At 35.1% G+C, this 18,717-nt stretch overlaps 1 protein-coding gene across 4 annotated transcripts in view; it reads right to left on the reverse strand.

Moving 5' to 3' along the window:
- Positions 1-9,929: 9,929 nt before the first annotated feature.
- The window catches only part of LOC138314673 (multiple epidermal growth factor-like domains protein 6), a 31,345-nt gene continuing 22,557 nt past the window's right edge, over positions 9,930-18,717 (reverse strand). For 3 of the 4 annotated variants that reach the window (XM_069255134.1, XM_069255132.1, XM_069255130.1), the window contains 17 exons: positions 18,514-18,615; positions 18,222-18,323; positions 17,845-17,946; positions 17,619-17,720; positions 17,399-17,500; positions 16,709-16,810; positions 15,374-15,475; positions 14,772-14,873; positions 14,339-14,440; positions 13,987-14,088; positions 13,643-13,744; positions 13,167-13,268; positions 12,872-12,973; positions 12,448-12,552; positions 11,874-11,975; positions 11,136-11,240; positions 9,930-10,166 (listed from right to left, as the gene is read on the reverse strand). In XM_069255134.1, coding sequence (XP_069111235.1) covers positions 10,018-10,166; positions 11,136-11,240; positions 11,874-11,975; positions 12,448-12,552; positions 12,872-12,973; positions 13,167-13,268; positions 13,643-13,744; positions 13,987-14,088; positions 14,339-14,440; positions 14,772-14,873; positions 15,374-15,475; positions 16,709-16,810; positions 17,399-17,500; positions 17,619-17,720; positions 17,845-17,946; positions 18,222-18,323; positions 18,514-18,615 — 1,787 coding nt within the window. In that variant the 3' untranslated portion in view covers positions 9,930-10,017. The remainder of the gene's footprint in view (positions 10,167-11,135; positions 11,241-11,873; positions 11,976-12,447; positions 12,553-12,871; positions 12,974-13,166; positions 13,269-13,642; positions 13,745-13,986; positions 14,089-14,338; positions 14,441-14,771; positions 14,874-15,373; positions 15,476-16,708; positions 16,811-17,398; positions 17,501-17,618; positions 17,721-17,844; positions 17,947-18,221; positions 18,324-18,513; positions 18,616-18,717) is intronic. The other variant, XM_069255133.1, reaches the window with a different exon arrangement.

Here is an 18,717-nt window from a genome sequence, read left to right on the forward strand (position 1 = left end):
ATCATTTTACAGAAACAAGAAACAAAATATGGCATAAATGCATTGTTCTACATTTATTATGGAACATACAACATAAAATATTGACAAATTCCACGTCATTGTTTAGTATTTTAATTGATACCGTAGTAATTGCAAATCGTTGATCAATGCGATTAAGCAGGTACAATATGTACGTTGTACCCATATCCGAGCCAAAGTCACGCACGTTAAACAAATGGACAACATAACCACTGTGGAGGTGCTAAAATGTTTTTTAGGCAAGACAATTCACCTAATAAGGTAAACACACTACTGTCAGAGCGGTTTGAGCAATTCTAGACAAAAGTAGCATTACTCTACAACAAGGGACATGGTTCGGCATACAAGATGTTCGACCACAATGTGTAATGGCGGACAGCGAGCGAGTTTGAACATTTCACACGCATTTCACCACCATGGGCTTTTCTGGCATATCACAGTAAAACCGACTGATCTAATTTCCATTAGAACTGGGTTTTTCTGTTATATGAACAAATTTTAATGTTCCCTTAGACTGAATTGTCCCTTTAATGGTTACATGAAGATTCCTTTGTACTTAAGAGTATGTTTTAAAGAACAAAACGAAAATCCTATTAGATAAATGTAGATGTTACCTTTGAACACGGGACAGATATCCCATGCCTTGAATCCTGAAAGGCTCGTGTACTGTCCAAGTACCATCTCCAACATCAAGATAGGAACGCCCCCAAAGACAACAAATATCAGGAATGGAATAAGGAAGGCTCCTTAAACATTGTGACAAAGAAACTGATAAAATGGTGTTTATGTCAAATTTGTTAATGTTCAGAGAGAATCATTAGATTTCTTTAAAGCAACACCTTTACAGTTTTGTCAATGCAATGATAGATATATATTGAAATATTTTATGTTTATTATAAACATGATGAAAATGCGTTTATATTACTTTTATGCGTTTGTAAAAACCGTGTCTGTTTCAACACGTGCAGCTTCTTCGTACTCATTCGAAATATTAGTTTGGTTACAATTTGTTCGGCATAAGCCACCAAAGTGAACCATGACTTACTATACTTACCTCCATCGTTTTTATCAGTATTCATTATCAGTATAAGCCACCAAAAGGGATATTTATAATAAGCAGTATATGTATACGCATACGGATAAGGAGACTATTTGACTGGGATCATTCATTATTAGCTCACCTGGCCCGAAGGGCCGGTGAGCTTAAGTCATGGCGCGGCGTCCGTCGTCCGTCCGTTCGTCCGTCCGTCAACATTTCCTTTAAATCGCTACTAGTCATAGAGTTCTGCATGGATTGTAACCAAATTTGGCCACAAACCTCCTTGGGGGAAGGGGAACAGAACATGTATAAATTCTGGCTCTGACCCCCCGGGGGCAGGAGGGGCGGGGCCTAATAGTGGAATTAGAGGTAAATATTCAAATTCCTTCAGAAAAGAAACAATGAACCTGTATTCACAACAGGACTTGGCATTACAAACCAGGTGAGCGATACAGGCCCCCTGGGCATTTTGGTTTTTAATTTTACCATCAATTGTGTAAAATCCTTTTCTTTCTATTTTTAAATTCGAAAATTAAATCAACAACAAGATAGCAATTCGGGTCGAAACGTCGCATTTGTACATGCGTGAGTAAAAGTACATGCGTGAGTAAAAGTACATGCGTGAGTAAAAGTATCAAATGTTAAAAACACGTGGCTTTTGACCGCTCGACAGGCCTTTTGCTCTATAGCTATACGGGCATCCTTATATATTTGTAACACTGTGTCGAAAACCACCCTCAAAAGATGTAGGAAGTAAAGGTTTTTATAGAACCGATGGTAAACATGACGTATAATGATCGATCATTTTGTTTGTTTGATTAATTAACGTCCTATTAACAGCTATGGTCATATAAGGACGGCCTCCCATGTATACAGTGTGTTGCGTGTATGTTGTGCGAGGTGCATGTTTTGGGAGACTGCGGTATATTCATGTTGTGTCTTCTTGTATAGTGGAACTGTTGCCCTTTTTATAGTGCTATATCAATAATGATCGATCAAATCAAATACGTCTCCGTACCAGTATACGTATAGCGCTTATTGTAAGTATCCCTAAAGTCAACTATTAGCCACCCTTCTTACCTCCACCGTTTTTCAGTATAAGCCACTAAAGTTAACTTCCTATTAACCACCCTACTTGCCTCCACCGTTTTTATTAGGTCACCTAACCATAGTTCATGCTGACCGATTGCGATAGTCTTTTGTCATTCGTCGTGCGTCGTCAGTCGTGCGTCGTCAGTCGTGCGACGTCCGTCAACATTTCCTTGTGAACGCGTTAACTTTAGTAAATATTAACCGAGCTTAATGAAACTTTGTATGTAGACTAACATTGGAAAGATCTCGGACGACTTGAAAATCAACATGATTCGACAGTGATTTATTGAGTTATTGTCCTTTGCACTAATAATTACTATTGGACCTTGTAAACGCGATAACTTTAGTAAATATCAATCGAACTTAATGGAACGTTGTATGTAGACTAATATTGGAAAGATCTCAGACGAGTTCGAAAATCAGCAGGATTCAACAGGTATTGCAATTTGCACTAATAATTACTATTGGACCTTGTGAACGCGATAACTTGCGTAAAAATCAGTATGATACAACGGTTATTTACGGAGTAATTGCCCTTCGCACTAATAATTACTATAGGACCTTGTGAACGCGATATCTTTAGTAAATATAAACAGAGTTAACATTGGATAGATCTTGGACAAGTCCGAATTCAAAGTCAACCTGATTTGATTGTAACTTACGGAGATATTACTCTTTGCAATAATAACTACTGAACATTGTGAACACGATAACTTGCGTAAATATGAACCGAGCTTAATGAAACTTCGTATGAAGACTAAACATTAGAAATGTCCCGAACGAGTTCGAAAATCAGCTTGATCTGACGATAATTTATACAGTTATTGCCCTTTGCACTAATAACTATAATTGAACCATGTGAATACGATAACTTAACAAATATGCACTCAGCTTCATGAAACTTCGTATGTAGACTAACATTATAAAAGATATCGGATGAGTTTGAAAATCAGCATGATTCGACAGTGATTTACGAAGTTATTGCCCTTTGCACTAAAAATTATTATCGGACCTTATGAACGCGATAACTTAAGTAAATATAAACCGAGCTTTATGCAACTTTGTGTGTAGACTTACATTGGACAGATCTCGGACGAGGTCGAAAATCTGCATGATTCAACGGTTATTTACGGAGTAATTGCAATTTGCACTTGAGCTAATAATTTTTATTGGACTTTGTGAACGCGATTAGTGTGGTAAATATAAACCAAGCTTTATGACACTTTGTATTTAGACTAACGTTGTAAAGATATCGGACTAGTTCAAAAATCAGCATGATTCGACAGTAATTTACGGAGTTATTGCCCTTTGCACTAAAAATTATTATTGGACCTTGTGAACGCGATAACTTAAGTAAATTTAAACCGAGCTTCATGCAACTTTGTATGTAGACTTACATTGCAACTATCTCGGTCGAGTTCGAAAATCAGTATGATTCAACGGTCATTTACGCTCCTCGCATTAATAATTACTATAGGACCTTGTGAACGCGATATATTTAGTAAATATAAACCGAGTTAACATTGGATAGATCTTGGACAAGTCCAAATTCAAAGTCAAACTGATTCGATTGTAACTTACGGAGATATTGCCCTTTGCAATAATAATTATTGAATCTTATGAACATGATAACTTGAATAAATTTGCACCGAGCTTGATGAAACTTTCTATTTAGACTAATATTGGAAAAAATTCAAACAAGTTTGAAAATAAGCTTGATTCGACTCTAACTTATATACGGAGTTATTGCCCTTTGCAATGATAATAGTTAAACCTTGTGAACACAGTTATGTGGGTAAATATTTACCAAGCTTAGTGAAATTTTGTATGTAGATCTATTAGATGTACGTTCATATTTCATGAACAAAAGACAAAAGTAAATTACATAACTAATTTGTATCAAATATTAGATGACAGTTAAGGCCCATGGGCTCTTGTAATCAGTATAAGCCACCAAAATGAACACAAGCCACTCTTCTTACCTCCACCGTTTTTATTATCAGTATAAGCCACAAAAATGAACCATTAGCCACCCTACTTACCTCCATCGGTTTTTTTTTATCACGATAAGCCACCAACGTCAACCATTAGCAACCCTACTTATATAATTACCTTCGCCGTTTTGATCAGAATAAGCCATCAAAGTCAACTATTGGCTACCCTACTTACCTCCAACTTTTTTATGAGGATAAGCCACCAAAGTGAACTATTAGACACCCTGCTTACCTCCACCGTTTTTATAACAGAGGTAGGGGAAGCGCCACAGGTTGCCAAGTCCTACAGCTGCTCCAACACAAGCCATGATAAAGTCTAACTTCATACTCCATGTTTCTCTGACTGGTACTTCTAAAGCATCCAGATCAAATTTCTCAATATCAAGAACTAACGACTCGTCGCCTGCGAGATATATAAAAAATTGCAAATGTAACTCTGCTTTTCCATTCATTAGACTTTTAAATAGAATGACATGGAAATGATAGAAAATGTACAAAACATGTAGAAAACATTACATTCGTCATCAACATAACAGTATTAAAAGTTTCTAAAGGCGTTTTGATATAATGATAAGTATCTTCCTTCTTGAAGATATAGGCTAATTAATAGCCTCATTATACCATTATAGTTATAGTTACCATTATAACATATTATTCGTCAATCTGAGATCTAACAAACAAATGAGATACCGATTTGTACACATGACGCTGATTAAATAGGTTGAGCCTGATGTATATTTACTGACACCGTGAAAGATGAGCACAGACAAGACGCTTGTCCTAAGCTGACTAAACATCATATGTTATTCGCCCGTTGTCAGTATAATGTGACCTTGGTGTACTCGGCAGCATGCTTCAGTGATATAGCACTATTACAAAGGTAACAGTTCCACTATACAAGAAGATACAATACTAACATAGCGCATTCTTCCAAAACACCTCGACTACACACACGCCACACACATCATGCATGGGAGGCCTTCTTTACATGACCCTGGCTGTTAATAGGACGTTAATTAATCAAACAACCAAATGAACCGGCTACGGTGGAGTTTTGAACTTTGAATTAATTGTTGGGTGTTTATTGTCATGATTTAGGTTAAAACCTCTTCTCGAGACTATTTCCCTCCTTTCTTAATTAAACGAGTTGAGTGAGTTGAGTGGTTTAACGTACCGCAACGTATCGAGCAACGAGTTGAGTTTTTTTTATGGTTTGTTCGAACGTCTTGAAAACACTTAAACATACAATCTGTTGTCGATGTCGTTACCCCATCAGCGAATCCATCGAAGCCTAATGTTGTTTCTTAAAAATATTTTACTTAAATATGCATGATAGTTATCTTGATGATGAAAGGCCTTTGATAACGATATTACCGTACGTTCCGCTACATCGAGCATGTTAATGCAAAAATCCCATTTAGATCCGTTTTGAAAAGCCTGTGTGCTACTGGTATATCAATGTTTTGTATGAAGCTGTGGAAAAAATTATACTATAGTAAACTTTGAATAGACATCTGATAAATTCAAACTAAAACATGAATACTCGTACTTAACTGTTTGATAACTACATTCGCATAAGAATTAGCGCATTTCGAATACACGTACTGGAGACGACCCTTTAATAACCCTGATTGTTAATAGAACATAATATAATAAACCAAAGCAAACCATACCAATCGGATGAATTTATATAAAACTAGGTACTTTAACACACGTCACGACAGAGATATATCCTCAGTATGTTGTTAATTTTCCTTGCAATAAGGGGGAATTGAAGAACACCGCAACCTGATACAATGGAAAAATATGTGCACAGAATTCTCATATAGCTAGACACATTATTTTGAAAATCTTTTATTTATGGAAGTATTAAATGAATTATATCATCATTTTTCATCATCATCTCTTTCGCTTTAAATGATTTTAATGACACTAGATATATTTGCAATTAAATATTTCAATTGGTGTATTGATTGCTAAAGTACTTAATGCTTCAGGAACGTTTACAATAACGACAGCTACCTCTATATTTACAACAAGTACATGTTGTGTGACCTAAATAGGTAAAATACATATCGATCTGTTTCCGGTACTAATTAGGAATGCCAATGAATAGAATTCGAAAGATATGCTCTGCATCAAAACGACATCTATGGTTTAATTGAATAGGTATAACTTTACATTTTAATGTTAGGTACCTGAAACCAATTAATTAACTATCCAAAAAACTTCTCGAATGACGTTCTTCTTACGCAGAAACCTTCTATAGATAGCAGTGACAGGTCATAAGAATTGTTACCCAAGACAATCTGTACATTTTGTTTGTTTTCTGTCTGCTTCCTATCTACAACTGCCAGTAATTGAAAATGCATCATCAAGTAACTATATGTGCCTCTTTTCGATATATAACACCGGCCTATAAACCGAGTATCATACTGAACTTCTATGTTAGACCGGTATTACTGAAACACGTAAATGGCTAAGTTTCTGACCTAGTCTATCAATATACAACACTCTGGCGACGCGCTTTTGTTTTCTAATGCTCATTGATATTGATATCAGTGTCAGTAGATTACTGGTACGTTAATATATGAAAGCATTAAAAAGACATTTAATAGGATAAATGGAACCAATAATAACTCATCCCTACCTGTTTTCTCCTCAGAATCCATTTTAGTTTTAGACTACCACAGCTACCACGGAAACCTGTTCAAACAAGTCCGAACATCAATATTTGGTATCTTGTATTGTAGGCGACATCCATACGACGCTTTACTCTCCTGAATATGTTGTTATCGTATTCACCCATTAAAATTTGATATTTCCAGTCGTGTGACTTTATTTTTCTATACATCTGACACCATCTGACGTTCAGTAAATTCATTAGAGTGGAACATCTTTTCAAACGAAGTGTCGGCGAAAAGAAGCATATGTAACTACCATTAACTATCAAGACTAATTCGTCACGAATCTCAATACGTTTGTTGGTTGGATTTTATTTCAACAAACAAACATCTCAAATGGAAGAACGAAACGTATATTAAATTATGTAAACATTTTTGTATTCGTCTCTTCAAAGGAATTATAATACTAAGTAAATGATACGAAGAATTCATTGATTTTGTTCTATATGATCTGTTGATGGGATCTAGATGAATGCATACCTCTTTAAAACAATTGTGACGTCTATATCCGATATATATATTTCTTGTTTTAATAATGTCATTGCTGTAATTTTAAATCGAATAAAATTAGCTTCCGTTGAATATACAGATAAACAGTCAACAAACCTCATTAATACTATACAATTTTTTAATGATACATGGATGATTTGGTTGAGATTTTAACCGAAGCTATTATACATTTGTAAGTATCTGTCAGTATGAATTTATGAAATTGATCATAAGCAAACTATAACTCCACTGGAAAAGTCCCGACATATTCATTCAAGCTATCTCAGGTTCGAAGAGGGTGTGGTTTGGTTTTTCCGGGTACTCGGGCTCTCATCTACCTATAAAGCTGATATGACTTTAAACAACCATAGCTATTAACAGGCGTAAGATCAATCAATGTGTCATCCAGCTGGAATATCACTTTTTATGGTAATTTCGTTATTAATATCTAATGCAACTAACAACACTCGATTTGTTACTTTTTTGTCGAAATAATATTTATGAATACATTGTATTTGTATAAAATGAATTCTCTTTACCTAAATGCTAGTGTATTATTTCACATTATAAAGTTGAAAGGATGGGTAAATACATTTGTTGTGTTTATAAAATACATAATCTAAGACAATTTTTCAGTGTTTTGAAAATTTAATGATCGATGTTTTAGATTTGATAATAAGAAATAACAAATTGGAATCTATGTGCTCGCTCTTATTTTATGCCTGGTACACTGTACAATAGCCAATGCCAACCATGAGCTGGATTACTTATTGTATATGTATGCATGTTTGCTAGACGTTATATTTTCTTATTAAGCTTAAAGTTCTGGACAGGTGTTAATGTTTGTTATGTATTTAACAATATATATATAATGTATGTGTAACAACCACATTTTGGCTAATGAATATGTAAACATTGAAAGACATGTTTATCGATTTTGTAAATGCTAGTGCATTTTAGAAGTAATTGCTATTGTTTACCTGCATGCTTAAACTTACAGCCGTTACTCTTGAATACTGAAAGCTTTTATTTTTAAAGAAATAACCTTGAACAATTTGAAATTGCAATTAAGCCAAGGTGTTACCAAGTTTCATAATTAATTTATATGACTTGAATGCGTTATTGCTTTATGAACATCTTTCACGCAGGGGAGGAGTGTCAATTTGGTCCATTGGGTGCCAATGACGGATAAACATTTATTGTTTTGTTTACTTACAGATACCCGGGAGTTAGGACATCATATGACATATGAGTAATGTCAGGTCAGAGTCTTTTTGGATTTATGGGGGATTAAACAGGAGGGACAATTTTCTTCTATGTCCAGTTTTGCTAGAACCAAATGATATTTTTGAATGATTTTTCATGAATTATATTGCATTTATATGTTGAAAGTAAAACATTTTGGAAAATATAACTGACAAACTGACCTAAATTTGTAAAATGTCAATTATGCAAGAATAAAGTCCATATGGTGCCATAATATACCAGAAAAGTATTATTTATGTCATAGGGTCAAATGATCTACGTTCATTTGTCTGTGTCGTGTATTTGTTGCGTTACCGTTTACAGGGAGTGTGTTCTGATAAATAATATTGGATTGAGTAATATATTTGCATATCAAACAGGAATAAACTTAGGCAAAAAATATCATGGATGAGATGGGATTGGGGAGGGGGAAGGCTAAGCAGTCGTCATCTATATGGTATGGAGAATCCAATGCTAAGTCGTGAAACCCTGTGTGAAATCCATTTACATACAAACGATATTACCTAAGCGCATATTACGTATTAGTTTTGGCTATTTTCATGAAAATTCAACTTATCTGTGACTTATCATTGGTGTGTAACTTTAGTTGCATCCACCAGAAACATCTGCAATAATATTCGTCCACGAAGCACCGGCCCATTCAAGCGTATCGATACAGATTTATAAATGTTTGCCTTTTCTCAGAAATAATGACGTTCGTGAGTGTATTGTTTCGTGGATACTTGGGGAACATTTATGTCATTGACGATTGGTGGCAGTGGAGTTAAAGGGAGCAGTTAAACTTGGTCTTCTGCCTCCAACAAGTTTCCTATGTCATCCCTGCTCAGTCCCTCATTGCCAAAAGCACAGTTGTACATTGTACATTGTTATACCCTTATAAAATAGTTTCTATATAAGCTCTATTGACAAAAATGCCAATAGATGAACTGTTCCGTCGACCAAAGAACTGTTAAAATCGATTGTTAAAATGTGCTTTTGGACCGAAGTGACGAAAAAATGGGGTGTAACAAAACAGTTATCGACTGGGTTTTCGGGCAACAGATGATTTGTTGGACAATCACACGAACTGTTTGTATTCGGTAAAACAAATTAACTGTTGCCCTCAACCCCAGTCAACATCTGTATATTGGTGGAACTTTAAACGCTTTAAGAGTAATGCCTTGCCCATTCACATCACCGTAATCTCCTGTCGATGTTTTGAATGTGCAATTTCATGTTGAAAAATGAACTTAAAGTCCATTCACATTTCCTTGAAATACAACACAATTGTAAGCAAAACAGTCCATGTATTATCCGCCTTCTGGATAGTCTGTTTTATAGAAGTACATAAAACACTAACGATTATGTTCGTGCATGCTGAAATATATATACATTTTTATTATACTAAGAATAAAAGGTCATCGTCGATACATCATATAGAGAAATTCATTTCCGGTTAATAACGTCCACCGCGACCGCTGTGGTCACATACACATCCAAGGTGGCCATAAGGATCCCCTTGGTAGCCAGTGTCACATACACACTTGTTAAGACTGTGGTCACAGTGAGAGTGGGGGAAGGTGCCACATCGTCCGTCGCATGGAACTGAAATTAATATCAGACGGATGTTACTGTACACCAATAAGCTCAGCATGTCTTATATATAGGCAATATGTTGAGTTGGTATTCTAATACACATTTGGGTATAAAACATATTGTAAGTTTTGTTTTGGGAAATGGAATTTTAGAACATATGCTAGGTGCAATGATAAGTCGCAGCATCGAGACGATTGTTAAGTTGACAACGCACAAACCAAATTCGTTTAAAACCGAAATTATCATCTAATAAAAGGTTAATGCGAAGATTGCCAAAGGTGTCTCCCCGAAATGTGTGTGTAAGCTATATTTATCCCATAACTATGCATGTTTCACAATAGAAAAACCATGTGATAAATTCCATAGCAGGTGGTTATCATTTATGTTTATACACTCCAGTGTGTACTGGAGTGTGTAAACACCTACAGCGCCTCTGATTGGTCAATGCCAAGATCTCTTGATTCCGATTGGCTTTCGACTTCAGGCTACTTTCCATAGCACATTTTCTTTAAAACAGCATTGTATAAACTGTATAACAGGTAGATGCTTATTCAAAGTAATAAACAATAGAATATTAGTTAACCATTAAGGCAATATATTTTATGGCGGAAAGATATTACAAATTGTATGGTGGTTAGTTTCATTGAACGAAGACGAGAAAATGGTCAACACGGTATAAATATAGAGTTGAAGTTATGGGATAAATAAGTTCCCCAACGCGTGACTGTTGTTTATTATGTTTATCTAAATTCTCGTTAGTTAATTTTCAAATTTTCAAAGGACACTCACTATAGCTAAAAAAAGTTTTTAAAAATTTGAAAATTAACTACCTCGAGTTTGATATACATGATAAACAACAGTCACCTTTTAGGGAACCTCTATTGTATATTAAATGCAACATTTCTTAATACATTTTTCATATACATTTTGAAATATGTTGTATATGTAAATTAATTATGACACATGCGTGGTGCTTACTTCCGCATTTCTTTGTAGGATCTCCCAAGAGTCCGGGGTTACATTTACATGTGTTACTGACTTTATCACAGAAAGCGTTATATACACAAGCTCCCTTGCATGGCACTGAAAAAACAAGCATACATATTTGAAGGTAGATATATAAAATTAGACATCAGGACATATCTAATCACTCATCCTTAAACCTTTAATAACCTTACGATCAGTGGTCCTTTCAATATTGCTTTCATTCTGAACTTCGTTACTGGTGTTACAATATGTTCATACGAGACGTTTTGATGCCAATCACTAAAGTTTGGCAAATTACTGTTAATGATATTCAGATTTTGTCTGTAAATGCAAGTGCGTTTTATAAACTTGAATTAAATGATATAAAAAGGATATTCGAATAAACGTCAAATGCTAGTTGATTAAACCAAATTTATTTTGATTCAAGCATTCAAAAAAACCTTGTACTGTAAAATTGTTAACTTTCATGGTGTAAAATTTCGCGATTAATTATTGAAAGCTTATTTTCGGGAGTTTATGTTTGCGAATTATCTTTTTAACCTTTGAAAGCATCATTCTTACGATGTGCTATAATACGTAAAGCCATAATTTTGATTAAATTTTCACGAGGTTTTAAATTGAGTGAATTTGGCGACATATTAACCCCCGCGAATATAAACACCTATACAGTATCACTTTATGATACGTTTCATGGTAAGTTTATGTCTTGTACATGGTTGAATTACATACGTTCACATGTGCCGTGGTACATGAAGTAGCCAGAGTTACAGACACATCTATTGGATCCTAAGTTACAGTAGGAGTTACTTCCACATGGGCCTCCGCAGGGTACTATATAACAGAAAAGTTGGTTTGTACACTCATGTAACAGCTTGTAATATCCCAAATGTAGAATATCTCCTTAATAACAGATTTCCTAATTTGAAACATTGCTTGCGTTTGCGTTCGTTTACACCCAGGGGTCGACGCGATAATTTTTTTTTGTAAGCAGATAGTATTTTTTTGTTATACAAATACTGTATTAGTACAATGTTTGCAAAATGGTTATCCGATTAACATGGCTGTAGTTTGTAATTACCAGTATCAATAAAACTATTTGCATATGTGTGTGTATTGATAGAATTCAACGTTTGCTTCTTATATACCATGGAAATAAATAACGTCGTTTTTCATTTGAAGTTACCTACACAACGTATTTGTTATTGATAAATACGACTTATTAAATTCTCGCTAAGGTAAAATAGATTTAATATGTATAAATGAATCAATCAAGACAAGCTTATTGTAAGTCGGCAACACTCACGTGCACAAGGTCCGCCGTGGTACTTCTTGTAGCCTGGGTTACACACACACTGGTTGGTTACTCTGTCGCAACGTTCATTCGATCCACAATGTCCTCCACATGGCACTAAAGCAATGCAACAGTTGTTTACAACGATGGCGAAATTTTATAACTCTTAGATAAGACATTTATAACTTTGAAGGCTTTCATGTAACATATGTGAACTTTATTTCACACTTATCTCACGTTGACGTGGATTGAAGTGACAATGAATATCGTCTTTGTTGTGGATTTGAGGACTACTGATTGTATTTGTATTTACATTTTCACCAAACAAATGTAAATAGGTACATTATTTGGATATGAGTCGCCTTTACACGGTTGTATCTGTCTGAATGATATTTTTATCAGTATTGTGAATAATGAATTATGTGATTCCACTTACACGAGCAAGATCCGTGATATAAAATGTACCCTGTATTACAGACACATTGGTTGGACGAGCGGTCGCAGCGAGAGTTGGGTCCGCATTGTCCTCCGCATGGCACTATATAATTGTATATGTAACATGAGTAAGTGTCTCTATCTTTTACATTTTCGATAAGATTTGTTACATTTGAAATAATAATCGGTATAATCAATTATTAAGTTTGATATTACTATGAAATGCTATTAAATAATATGCTATTCTTTGTAACAACAAATAGGTTAGGTTTTAACTTTAAAGATGTTATACGTACAGGTACAGCTTCCGTGGTAAAGGAAGTAACCTGTATTACAGACACATTGGTTGGATGAGCGGTCACAGCGGGCGTTTGGTCCACATTGTCCTCCGCATGGTACTATATGAATGACATGATAGGTTATGTAAAGGTTTCAAAGGAGATTTGGTACTCTATGGACATCTTTGTGCTACTGTAAAGTACAACTGGGCATATATTTAATATATTTGCCTCCACATGATACTGAGCGAGCAAAAGCAAATTTTTAATCAATCTTCAATTTTCTCCTCTTTGCTTCATGCCGTAATTTCAGAAGTAAAAGTGTTTACCAGATACTACTTAGGAAGATAAAAATGGAGAAAAAACGTGACATATGTTCATCGACACATCCGCCGTGGTACAGGAATCGTCTTGAGTTATACACAAATTGATTCCTTACTTTACCACTTCTTTAACTCAAAGTTGTATTATAAATCATATGGATTAATACTCACAGACACAGCTTCCGTGGTAAAGGAAGTATCCTGTGTTACAGACACACTGGTTGGATGAGCGGTCACAGCGAGAGTTGGGTCCACATTGGCCTCCGCATGGTACTGTATAAACAAAAGCAGACTTCAATTTTCTCTTTGACACATGCCTCAATTCATAAGTAAAACCGTTTACCAGATAGTACTTAGGAAGATGAAAATGGAGAAAAGCGTGACATTATATGCTCACCGACACATCCGCCGTGGTATTGAAACTAAAAGTGTATTGAGTTACACACAAATTGATTCCTAACTTTTCACTATTTTAACTGAAAGTCGAGTTATAAATGAAATGGTTTGATACTCACAGACACAGCTTCCGTGGTAAAGGAAATATCCTGTGTTACAGACACACTGGTTGGATGAACGGTCACAGAGAGAGTTGGGTCCACATTGTCCTCCGCATGGCACTATATATGATAACCAGATTAAATTTTATACGAGCAATGCTTATATTAAGCAAATTATAATGGAAGCATTTTCATCACTTTTTCATCATTCATTTTGGCAGGTTCATGCTTGTGATAATTCATGGACGAAAACGATTTATGTTTTACAATTAGTATTTCTCATTATTTTATTCAGCATTAGTGTTGTTCTCTAAACATCTTGATTAATTAAAATTGGATTTTGATATTCCAGTTACAAGTCAATACTAACGTGTGCATGATCCATGGAAAAGGAAGTATCCTGTGTTACACACACACTGGTTTCTGGTTGTGTCACAACGAGCGTTAGGTCCACACTGTCCTCCACAGGGTACTAAATAAATCAAAATTAGTTTTGTGATGGTAATGTAATACATCAAATTATATGTATAACCTACATTTGTCAATCATATGTATAACCTAACAAGAGTTAGCTGTGTTTAGCGTAAGATAACTGAATGTGTAAATACACTGTATTAGTCATTTTCCACAGTAATTATAAATATCCTTCTAAACTAAACATCATTTTGAACTGAAGCATATCAAAATATTCCACCAGCACAAGATTTATGGTATCGGAACTCTCCTGTGTTACAGGCACACTCCGTCTGGTTTGTGAGTTTCACATAACTTTTACGTTTTAATTGAAATTCATTAATACTCACAGACACAACTTCCGTGGTAAAGGAAATATCCTGTGTTACAGACACACTGGTTGGATGAGCGGTCACAGCGAGAGTTGGGTCCGCATTGGCCTCCGCATGGTACTGATAAAATGAAGAATCAAATTTCACATCAGACAAATCGTTTTCACTTAAAAATAAATTAGTTCCATTTAGAAAGTCGTTGTTTTAATCGAATTGATGCTGTTTTATGGGTGCATGATAGGATATTATAACAATACATTTTTATACTAACATCGGCTCATATTTGATAATATTTCCTTTATATATTACACAAATAAAGCTAATAAACAATTATCGACATTGTTTAACCTCCGGAATAACCAAGAGTACACGTATTTAAGACTCGAAGAGACTTAGTAAAATCATGATATTTAGCAATATTCTTAATATGTTGAATTTGAACTACATATATCAATCATTTGGTGTCACAAATTGTTGCTTATGTGCATGCATTTTATGTCTAAATGAAAAAGGCTAAAACACATGCCCAGTCAAGATCCATGCTAATATACATATAGTACAGGAAATGCATCTGCCAAATCAGTTTTGCAATTTTACAAATAAAGTCAAATAATACTTACAGACACATCCTCCGTGGAAAAGGAAATATCCTGTGTTACAGACACACTGGTTAGATGATCGGTCACAGCGAGCGTTTGGCCCACATTGTCCTCCGCATGGTACTGAAAAAGTGGGAAATTTTTTTTACATCAGACAAATCGTTTTCACTTAAAAATAAATAGGTACCATTGCGAAAATCGTTGCTTTAATCCAATTGACGCTTTGAAACAAGTATTGTTTTATATGTTTTCACATTATGTTTGTCATGTATTATATTGGATTATCATTTGCTGTTGATTTAATAAATACCCTGTCACTCTCTGTGAGGGTGACCTTATTCATTCAATATGGTTGTTGAGTTGTAACTTGTAAGTTTGAAGATGCATAAAATGCAGCTTAGTAGTTAGCTTAAGTTATGTACCGGAAACACCAAATACAAGTTTCATTTTATTAGATTTATGTAAGAATTTGTTAATTATTTCCTTTTCTGTAGCATATAGACTAATTCGAGTTATCCCCCTTTTATGGGGGCCAGTGCTTATGTCATGGCGCGGCGTCCTTTGTTACTTTAAAACGCTACTAGTCATAGAGTTCTTCATAGATTCTAATCAGCTTTGGTAAGTTTGTATAAATTTTGGCTCTGACCCCCGAGGGAAGGAGGGGCTGGGCCCCATAGGGGAAATAGAGGTAAATTCTTTAAATCGCTAATAATGATAGAGTTCTGCATGGATTCTAACAAAATTCGGTCATTAACATCCTTGATGGAAGGGAAACAGAGTTTTAATATATTTTGGCTCTAACATCCCGGGGCAGGAGAGGCTAGTCATAGACATTTGCATGGATTGTTACCAAATTTGGCCAAAAATATCCTCTGGGTAAAGGGAACGGAATCTTTATAAATTTTGTCTATCAGAAAGAGTGGAATATGACAATGTTTAAGGTCTGACAATGTATAGGGAAATTAGAGGTAAGTCTTTAAATTCCTTCAGAACAGGAACAATCATCCTGTATTTAGAACATTTAGAACAAACCAGGTGAGCGATACAGGCCCGCTGGGCCTCTTTTTTTACTAACATCGATTTATAATTGATAATATATGCTTTATACATGACACCAATAAAGCTATTTATCAATTATCGACACTTTTACACCTCCGGAATAACAGAAGAGTACAAGTATGTAACACGACGGGACTTCGAAAAATCATGATATTTAGAAATATATCAAATATGTCGAATTTCAACAACATATATCATTTATATGGAGTCACCAATTGTTGATTTTGTGCCTGTTGCTTATGTCTAGGTAAAAACCACTAAAACACATACCCAGTCACCAAGTCAATTAATACTCACAGACACAGCTTCCGTGGAAAAGGAAATATCCGGTGTTACAGACACACTGGTTAGATGAACTGTCACAGCGAGAGTTGGGTCCGCATTGTCCTCCGCATGGTACTACAGTTAACAAAACATCATATTTGCTTATATTGAAAAACACTAACGTCAGAGACGTCATTCACCAATTCACCAATTAAGTGTTGAATACTTATTATGTGATATGAATTTGATTTTGGACAAGGTATCAGCTGACTTTTAATTAACAATAATGATGTATGATAACTGATATATACCTTTTAAATACATTTTAATAAGTGACCCCTGGTACGAAATGTCAAATTCCATGTGAAACAGACTAAGAATATCATATAGCAACGCTCAGTGTCAGTGAAATTAAATTACAAATAAAGTGATAATAAAATATCGCCAAAATAGTAATTATGTTGTCAAAATATTGATATAGTTAAGGCCAAGTACTACACAGTATATACCATGGATAAAGCTCGTGATGTGTTATATAAATTGTACAATCAATACAAATGTATAAGGAAAATAATATATCCGTAGACGACTATGATATGCTGGAAAAATGCTCAAGTTGAAAGTGGCTTTCTACTTTTTCAAAGATGAATCGTTATATAATTCTATTTTAAATACATTTGATGTAACATTTATTAATCAACTATTCACACTATAATTACTTACACACACATCCACCATGATATAAAACATATCCTGTATTACAGACACATTTGTTACTTGCACTGTCGCATCGTTCATTGGGTCCGCATGGTCCTCCGCATGGTTCTGCAAAATATTTGAATAAAGTGAAAACAAATATTCCAGCAGGCATTTTTTTCTGCTTTAATACACACTTTTTCTTAAGAGTTGTCAATTTTTTGTTAAGTATTTTACTTCAACTTACTGACACATCCTCCGTGGTACAATAAGTATCCCGTGTTACACACACACTTGTTTGAATAGCTGTCGCATCGTGCGTTGGGTCCGCATGGTCCTCCGCATGGCACTGCAAAAATATGGATAAAGTGAAAACAAATATTCCAGCAGGAAGTCTTTATGTTTCAATGCACATTCTTTCTTAAGAAGTGTCCGTTGTCAATTTTTTCGCAAGAAATTTCACTTCAACTTACTGACACATCCTCCGTGGTACAAAACGTATCCTGTGTTACACACGCACTTGTTAGAATAGCTATCACATCGTGCGTTGGGTCCGCATGGTCCTCCGCATGGCTCTGCAAAAGTAGATTCCGCATTATATTTTTGAGATGATATTTTTGTAGTATTACAAAGTATTATGTACTGTTTACAAATGTATTTTGCGCGTGTGATTAACTTTTGGAAATATATCGTCTCAATAAAGTCCAAGTACATTAGAGTGTTATTCTATAAACCGTGGTATCTAATCTGCGTAAAAAGTTATTCGACATTGAAACGCGAAAATTGTTTCCCCGTCTTCGCGTCGGTGCTATTCATGATAGATTATGTACGATTGCCCTCTTATACTTACTGACACATCCTCCGTGGTACACAATGTAGCCGGTGTCACATACACACTTGTTGCTGTAACTGTCACATCGTGAGTTGGGTCCACATGGTCCTCCGCATGGCACTGTCACATCAAAACGTAAAATAAAAAATGACTGTGATTTCAGCCCTAGCTGTAAATAGGATGTTAATATAATATAAAAAAAAAACCAACAGGTGATTTCAGGAGTTTACTTTTTGTAATGAAGTTTTTAGTAGGTTTTCTTATATTTTATGCTTCAGATATCGGTGCCATAAAATGTGCATCTACTCACAGACACATGATCCGTGGTAAACAATATATCCTGTGTTACAGACACATTTGTTGCTTGCACTGTCGCATCTCGCGTTGGGCCCACATGGTCCTCCGCAAGGCTCTGCAAAGTATATACATAAATAAAGTTCTCATGCCAGAACGTTCTGTTGTATATTCAATGTGCAATGTCTATAAATATTGCCAACTGTAAATTTTCTTTTAT

The sequence above is a fragment of the Argopecten irradians genome, chromosome 2, assembly GCF_041381155.1.
Source record: "Argopecten irradians isolate NY chromosome 2, Ai_NY, whole genome shotgun sequence".
Classification (NCBI taxonomy): Eukaryota; Metazoa; Mollusca; class Bivalvia; order Pectinida; family Pectinidae; genus Argopecten; species Argopecten irradians.